General features: G+C 45.0%; 1 protein-coding gene across 4 annotated transcripts in view; it reads right to left on the reverse strand.

Moving 5' to 3' along the window:
• Positions 1–8091: 8091 nt before the first annotated feature.
• Positions 8092–9127, reverse strand: part of LOC107721450 (DNA (cytosine-5)-methyltransferase 3A-like) — a 50517-nt gene continuing 49481 nt past the window's right edge. For all 4 annotated transcript variants that reach the window (XM_016529465.1, XM_016529463.1, XM_016529464.1 and 1 more), the window contains one exon: positions 8092–8454. In XM_016529465.1, the coding sequence (XP_016384951.1) occupies positions 8313–8454 (142 nt within the window). In that variant the 3' untranslated portion in view covers positions 8092–8312. The remainder of the gene's footprint in view (positions 8455–9127) is intronic.

Here is a 9127-nt window from a genome sequence, read left to right on the forward strand (position 1 = left end):
TCAGTGAAAAACTCCATCCCCTGTTGTCCTCTCACATCAAAATTTACCAACATATTTGTTTAGAGCTGTTTTAGACTGTTTTCACTTTTAAATAGTGCTTGATCTGTGCATACTTCACTCCTGATTCAGACAAGACCTTTTTTTTTTTTTTACGGAGAAAGCAACATTATGGATAGAGAGAACCAGAAACGTTTTAATGATGGATTTGTTTCTTACAAACACTAAACTTTTCACTTCACAAGACATTAATTGATGGACTGGAGTGGTGTGGATGTTTGTACTCTCATTCTGACGGCACCCATTCACTGCAGAGGATCCATTGGTGAGCAAGTGATGTAAAGCTGAATTCCTCCAAATCTGTTTAGATGAAGAAACAAACTCATCTACATCTTGGATGGCCTGAGGGTGAGCACATTTTCAGCAATTTTTCATTTTTGGGTGAACTATTCCTTTAAGGGGGGTGTTTTTTTGGGGGGGTCACAATAGTCTACAAAACTCAACAAAAGACATCATGCTGGTCATGGACGTGCATGTTCTTCTTAGAGGTTTTTGGCAACAAAAATTGACAGTATCTCTGTAAATAATTTCTAGACAGAATACGCTGACTTTTTTGCATTTAAACTTACTCTTTAAAAGACTCAAAAATGCAACATGTTTTGAATCATGTTGCCCAAAGTGAATTACTATTATCCAACAACAATCCCATCAAACAGCTAAATAGCAGGATGCTCTCCTTTAAGTTTGGTTTCTGAGCATGAGCTAAAGCAGAAGTTTACTATAACCTGCGGGCCATAAGCATATCTCAACATCAACTGTGATACAATAATTCAGATCTGAATCTAAACTGAAAATAAAACCATCTTTCAGGTAATGAGTTAGCTGACCAGATTTCAACACGTCAGCCAAAAGTTCGAAGAAATGAGCAACCCACAAATAAGAAGTAGTCCAATGTGCTAGTTTGCTTTCCCGGTTGAAATGTGATCTGTATAAACTCTTCCCTCTAGCGAGGGCCAATCGAATGAGCAAATTCGTACAAAAATTCTCGATTTTCGAAGCACATCTCTGTGAGCACCAGAGTCCTGTTTACTTCAGATGTGAAACAGGACTATAAAACAGCACACGTAGTAGAGTTGTACAGTAATCCAGTTTGCACGTAATCCAAGTATGAACTCTCCACTTGCACCACAAGAGGACTCTGGATTCTGGGAGCACCATGTGACCAGCTTTTATGACATCACACAGATGGGCCACTTTCCCAGAATCCCGACCGAAGGAGCACTGAATATGTCAAGATTATCAAAAACCGGAACGGCAGAAACACAATACTAGTCAGCCTTTAGATTAGCACTTTGACTGATCTGTATGCAGTTCAGCACCAGAGAGAAAGGCTACGCTCACATCGCAAGAGCCTAATTCAGAATCTGAAATATTTTATAATTAATTTGATCAATTTTTATTTTCTGAAATCCTAAAAATTAATGTTTATTTTCACATTACACTTTGAATCCCAGATTTTCAGTGTGGTCTCAGACTTTAGGACACCTTTTTTTTTTTTTTTTAAATAAAGGCATTTGAAAATATGTAATTATACATTTTATTTAAATATTACAATCTCCTTTTCAACACTTCATATAGTAGAATTTAAAAATGTATGGCAAGGTTAAATCAACGATACAATTATACTAACTTATTTTATCAAAAATACAATAAAAACAGCAATAATGTGAAATATTATTACGATTTAAAATAGCTGTTTGCTATTTGAATAAAATGTTATTTATTCCTGTGATCAAAGCTGAATTTTCAGCATCATTGCTCCAGTCTTCAGTGTCACATGATCCTTCAGAAATCATTCTAATATGCTGTTCTCTTTCAGTCGGTCACTCTCGACCCGCCACATCGGTAATGACCGACGAATTGGGATCTCGCTTAGAGAGACCAATCCACTTCGAGTGTAAACTAAACAAGCCAATCCACATTGGCATGCAATGATTGCATCCAGCTGCTGCTGATCGCAGCGCGAGTATAACTAGGCAGCAGGTGCAACGCATACTCAGCTTTTTGCTTCGGAGCCAAGCAATCACATCGTTTTACTCCTGACTACTCTTCTGAGAGAAGGAGACTGAACGAGTTCAGCGCGCTCTTTGGAGCTTTTGGTGTTGGCGGTACGGCGCTTTAGCGGTGGTGGTTTCCCGTGTCGAATGGGTTGCACACATCAGGCTGCACTACCCCCTGTTTGTGTTGCAGGTGGCCATCTCCCCTGTGCGCTTCAGCACACTGAAAGAGCTTTTTCCCTAAAAGAGCATTCACGGGTGGGTCTTTTTTTCAAGACGACGTTGCGTCTGGTAAACTCAACGTTGCGTCTTTGTAAAGACGACGTTGCATCTGGCAAACTCGACGTTGTGTCTTTGTAAAGATGACATTGCGTCTTGCTACAGACAACATATCACCCGTGCGTTTCTGGATGTGGTCGTTACCTGGTATCGGATGATGGTCACGATCGCTGCCTCATGTGTCTGGGCATTAAGCACGCTGAGGTGGCGTTCATGGACGAGTCATGTTCTCATTGCGGGAAGATGACCATCTCGGAGTTGCGGGCCAAGCTCAGTTACCTCAAAAGGTGTGGAGCTCCGTTGCCTCTGCCTCGATCTAGTTCTCATCATTGCGGCAGTCAGGCGGGGGCTACTTCAGGCAGTAGCACTGGTGGTCTGAGGGTAACAGTGATGGCAAACCCTCCAGGGAACCAACCCTCGCAATGCCTGAATCGGATCCGGAAATGACGGCTATGCTTTCCCGGGCCGCCGTGAGGGTAGGGCTCGAGTGGAAATCTCCACCGTGTCCCGAGCCCTCAAGGTTGGACGACTGCTTCTTCGGGGTGGCCCGCGCTGGTTCTCAGCGCCCGGCCCCGGTGCCATTCTTCCCGGAGGTGCATGAGGGGGCTTACCAGGTCATGGAAGGCACCTTTTTCTGCCGGAATCCGACCTGTTAACTCCTCCTCCCTCACCACTCTCGACGGTGGTGCAGCTAGAGGGTATACTGGGGTCCCCCTGGTGGAGCGGTCGGTTGCAATGCAGTTGTGTCCTGACACCGCCTCCACCCGGCAGGGCAAACCGTGCCTCCCCTCCCGGGTCTGTAGGTACTCGTCTTGTCTGTCCGGCGATGCTTATGTGGCCTCCGCCTTACACGCTATGGCGTTATTGCAGGTTCTTCAGGCTAAAGCACTGAGGGACCTGCACGTGAGTGGTCACGATCCGTAAGTTTTGAAAGAGCAACTGACCTCAGGCTCCGAGCGACGAAGGTCACTGCGAGTTCTCTGGGTCATGCAGTGTCCACACTTGTGGTCCAGGAGCGCCATCTCTGGCCGAAATGAGGGACGCCGACAAGTTCTGTTCCTCAAGGTCCCTGTGTCCCAAACCGGCCTCTTCAGCGACGCAGTCAAGAACGTGGCCCAGCAGTTCTCGGCTGCACAGGAGCAGACTGAGGTGATCTGACATGTCCTGCCCCGGCGGGCAACTGCTGTCTCCACCCGTCCGCCGGCCACAGCGCCCCAGCCTGCTCATCTCCGAGGGCGGCCCCCTGCGTCCACCCCCGCTCCCATGCTGCATCCGCATCAGCCTCAAGCAAGTGGCGCCGTGGAACTGGGCGTAGGAGTTCGCAGTCCTACTGGCGAAGGACGCAATAGAGCCGGTCCCTCCAGCTGATATGAAGACGGGGTTTTACAGCCCCTACTTCATTGTACCCAAGAGAGGCGGTGGGTTATGACAGGCGGTGGGTTACGACCAATCTTGGACCTTCGTGTCTTGAACCGTGCCTTTCACCGGTTACTGTTCAAGATGTTGACGCAGAAACGCATCTTCGGGTGCATCCGTCCCCGAAATTGGTTTGCATCGATCGACCTGAAGGACGCGTACTTTCATGTATCGATCCTTCCGCACCACAGACCATTGCTGCGGTTCGCATTCGAAGGATGAGCATATCAGTGCGTTCACATTCTCAACTACCTCGATGACTGGCTCATACTTGCTCAGTCTCAGGATCAGTTGTGCGAACACAGGGACTTGGTGCTCTCGCACCTCAGCCGGTTGGGCCTTCGGGTCAACTGGGAAAAGAGCAAACTCAACTCGATGCAGAGGATCTCTTTTCTCTGTATGGAGTTGGATTCGGTCGCTGGGGCATATGGCAGCTGCAGGGGCAGCCAGTGTTGGGGGCAGTGTCATTACAACAACACTTACCATATTATTGCAGACGATGCTGTATCACACACCCCAGACTCGACTTGAGTGGAAAATGAATTATCTGCGGTGGTGCGCGCACTTGCTTGCACATGAGCATGAGTCTAACTTGCAGACGGCAGACCACTGATTCGTCAAACCTTCTTTCCTGCATTCCGTGTTCTCCTGACTTCTGACTATTTTGTAGTAAGTAACGAATATGCTTCGGGGAAATGTATTGGAGTAAAAGTATACATTTTAATTAGGAAATGTAGTGGAGTAAAAGTTGGCTGAAATATAAAAACTCAAGTAAAGTACAGATACTCCCAAAAAATACTTAAGTACTGTAACGAAGTATTATTACTTTGTTACATTACACCACTGGTTGTTAGCAGTACGCCTTGCCTTGGACCGGCTCAGAAGGCGCGTACAAGGGAAGCACGTGCTGGTCTGAACAGACAACACTGCGACCGTTATGTACATCAACCGACAAGGTGGTCTACGCTCCCGTCGCATGTCGCAACTCGCCCGCCACCTCCTCCTCTGGAGTCAGAATCATCTGAGGTCGCTTCGTGCCATTCAAATTCCGGGTCTGCTCAACCGTGCAGCCGACGAACTGTCACGAGCTGCGCTCCCCGGAGAGTGGAGACTCTATCGCTAGACGGTCCAGCCTCTGACTGCCAGTTGTTTTACTCCCTGACCGAGGGAACACTCGGCACGGATGCAATGGCACACAGCTGGCCGCGGGGGCCTGCGCAAGTATGCGTTTCCCCCAGTGAGCCTTCTCGTACAGACACTGTGCAAGATCAGGAAGGACGAGGAGCAGGTCCTGCTTGTGATGCCCTACTGGCCCACTCGGACCTGGTTCCCAGAACTAATGCTCTTTGTGACAGCCCCTCCCTGGCATATTCCTCTGAGGAAGGATCTACTGACTCAGAGACGGGGCACCCTTTGGCACCCGCGTCCAGACCTCTGGAAACTTCACATCTGGTCCCTGGACGGGACGCGGAGATTCTAGATGGCCTACCCCAAGAGGTAGTAGACACCATCACTAAGGCAAGAGCACCGTCTACGAGACATGCTTATGCCTTGAAGTGGAACCTGTTCGTCGAGTGGTGAGGACCTCCGAAGATGCCCGATAAGAGTCGTGCTGTCCTTTTTGCAGAAAGGGTTGGAGCGAAGGCTGTCTCCCTCCACCCTTAAAGTCTATGTGGCTGCGATTGCTGCGTACCACGACCCCGTGGAAGGGAAGTCGGTAGAGAGGCATGACTTGGTCGTCAGGTTCCTTAGGGGGGCAAGAAGGTTAAATCCTTCCCGGCCCCCCTCTATACCCTCTTGGAACCTGAGTCTAGAGCTCAAAGCACTACAGCAGGGCCCATTTCTTACTATTTCAGTGTTGAAAACAGTTGTGCTGCTTCATATTTTGTGAAAACTGACATTTTTCAGGATTCTTTAATGAACTGAATGTTCAAAAGACCAGCATTTATTTGAAATACTGTATAAATATTTTGTAATATTATAAATGTCTTTATTGTCACATTTAATCGGTTTAATGCATCCTTGCTGAGTAAACATATTAATCTTTTTAAAAAGTCACATTCATCTTATTAATATTAATCAAAAAAATCTTATTGACCCCAAACTTTTGACCAGTAGTGAATGTTAAAAATCACATGAACCACATTGCATGTTTCCATGATTAATCTCCACATATGAAAGTGTCTCAGATGGAAGATGAAAACATGATTTTTCATCAAAAAACAGATCTGGGCCAAAAATCACACAATTGCGGTGTGAACGTAGCCGAGCTGAACCTGAAGCAGAATGCAAGCCAGGAGAGAGTGAGAACGAAGCACCATGGAATATCTGCGGCACCATTGAATTTCTGCACCAACAGTAGAAACACATGCAGGGGCTAAAAACGACACAGCCCTGATACCCGACTGAACACACACAAACACGAAATACAGTAAGAGTGGTGGTATCTGGACTGAAAACGGCAAGATCTGGCAGAATCGGATGCAAGTAATTCCATTTCAACATGCGGAAGGTCGGTGTGTGTTGTTGGCAGAATATTGCATCAGAGACGACAGCAAACGACATGATCTTATAAAGAAAATAAATTTCTCTCACAAAGGAGTAGTTCACCCAAAAATTAAACCAATGTCATCCGTTATTCACCTCATCAAAGTGACCAAAGACCAAGTTGTGTTCGTCAATTTAAATGAAACCACCATCAACAGAGCTGTTGTGTTTTGTTTAAGTTTGGAAGGCTGATTTGCGGATCACGCTCTTGAAGGGTTGCCACTTCCACTTATTATAAGCAATGCTTATTAATCGTCTTTGGACTTGTGTTTACTCATACAGCAGGTGCATGTCACGATATTTTGGTATGTGATATCTTTACAAGATAAAGCATTTGTTTTTAAGCTCATTACAGGCTTGTTATTTGCTGTTTTTCTAGCAAGATCTGGCAACACTGAGTCAGAACGTACCTCGTTCACTGTGATTTCTTGCATCGCACATACAGAAAAGACAACTCTGATATACGCTGAAATGCTTCATGAACAACTAGTTGTTGAGCTTGGTTGCGTACCAGTGTTGCCAAGTCAGCGGTTTTCCCACAGAACTGGACTACTTTTATAATGTTTCCGTGGGTTGTTTTTTAATCTGCGGGTTAAAGCGAACACCATAACCCCTTGATGAAAGAAAAAAAAAATGGGCAAGTTTTGATTAGCAATTGGACTGGTTTTGTTCTCAGACCTGGCAACCCCGTTCCATACACACCACTTACAATTTTTGTAAATGAGTTAATTTGGTTGTAAAATGTGGTTGTAAGTGTGTACAGAACAGGATTAAGCACCAAAAAGTGAATTGACAACCAAATTTAGCTGCAGTGTGTATGTGGTTGGAATGACATGAGGGTGAGTAAATGAGGACAGAATTTTTTATTTTTGGGTGAACTGTCCCTTTACGGTGTATGAGTGTATAACACAGCTCTCAGCGTGCATGTGTGTGTGTGTGTGTGATAAGACACAGCTCTCTCATATGTGCCCTATAGGCTCCAGCAGAAAGGCATAATACGGGACTGTGTGCTGTGTTTGTATTGCTGAGAGAGAGAGAGAGAGAGAGCACCATAGTGGAGTTAGTTGTGAGTGAATAATTGCTGAAGTTTAGTAGTACCATAATAAGACCGCAACCTGTAAACAGTGTATTGTTGATTTTTCAAGCACATTTTCTCTCTCACAGGAAATGTGTGTTTATGTGTGAAAATGATGTTTGTGTCGATGTTACACACACGTATACTAACCAGGCACCACATGACAAAGCGATAAGTGATAAATTGCATTTCTTCCATGTTAATCTGACACTTCGTCCTAACTAGATGTGATTTACCTGATTTCTATTAATGTAATAGTAGAAATAGCACTGTAGCACTGCTTAATCAATCTCATGAAAATATGCCCAGTCAAATTTCATCCAAAGATAAAAAACTAAGAATTTTAGTTTTTTCTTAGCCCATTTTAGAACCTTACTTTTTTTTTGCATTATGAAATATGACCTAGACATATTTTCTGTGAGATTCTTTATATATTAAACATCAAATATGACTTGAATCTTGAAAGTTTCCATATCATACCTGGTTAGTTCACGGCGTAACATAAGTTTTAGGGTTGGGGGACGGGATTCGCCTGCTTTGAGTATTCAAAGAGCGACTGCTTCTGTTTCACACCTGTCATCCAGCGCTTTGTGCTCTATATTTTCACACTTGGACAAACATACACTTGCAAACACACACACATTTTGTCTCTGTCAGTTGTGTGAGAGAGAAAGAGTTGTCACAGTTGGAACATGACAAAAAAAACTAAAACGACGGACAATAAAATACAAGAAAATCAAAAATCTGGACTCAGTAATGTTTTCAAATAAATATCTGAAATGTGACTGTCTAGTGGGTTGAATAGTAATATTAGGATAGCACCAGCCATTTAGAGGCCACAAGCAAAAATGAAGACCACAAGAAGGTGGAACTTATTGGATATGCAGGAAAGGAAGAGGAGGGATGTCACGACGCCATCATGATGTGTGGTGGGCGGAGCTTCAGTAACAGGCAAAGTATTCCTTTAGCGGAGCGAAGAGGTGGCGAATCACAGGCACGCTCCACGACCTTCCCAGAAGCCTTTGCCTGGCGAGACGACTCATGTTGGACACATCTGTGTAATGGACGGGGAAGCCGAAAACTCTGTAACACACACAGCAGTGGATTTTACACACAAGTACATACAGGTGAATATATAAATATATTTATATATATAAAGAGTTTGGTTCCAAAACGCGATAAACGCCATTTTAAAAAAAAATGGAGTTTCCGCCAAAATCAGTATTGTATCTGGTCGGCATTGAAAAGTCCATTTTTAATTTTACGCAAAATGCGATATCCGAGTTATTCTGTCATGTTTTCTCCCTTTCTTTCCAAACCGCGACAAACGCCAGTCTCCCTTCTCTGCAGAATGCGATATATCCGCTCAACCAATCACAGCGCACCATTCCACGCACTCTAGACAGTAATGGCAGAGCTTTGAATACACCCGGCTTCCTAGTTTTCCTCATCTAATTTGTACTTTGTGATCAACAAACAAACTTAGGGCTGCACGATAAATCGCATGTGATTGTCATGCGCATCTCGTCAGTAAAGCCGGTTCTGTGATTAATAGTAAGGGTGCTTTCACACTTGGTTCGATTGCTTGGTCCGAACCCGAGTTCGATTGCTCCCCCCTCCCCCTGCCCTCGCTGGACTGTGTTCACATTAAATTATTTGGGTCCGAACCGCGGTTCGTTTTCGTCATCAAGCCAGCAGCTGTTTACCCCGTTGCTTAGTAACGATGGCGCAGGAGAAGACGGCAAAATGCGTAGCA

The sequence above is a fragment of the Sinocyclocheilus rhinocerous genome, unplaced genomic scaffold, assembly GCF_001515625.1.
Source record: "Sinocyclocheilus rhinocerous isolate Xijiao unplaced genomic scaffold, SAMN03320098_v1.1 scaffold454, whole genome shotgun sequence".
Taxonomy (NCBI): Eukaryota; Metazoa; Chordata; class Actinopteri; order Cypriniformes; family Cyprinidae; genus Sinocyclocheilus; species Sinocyclocheilus rhinocerous.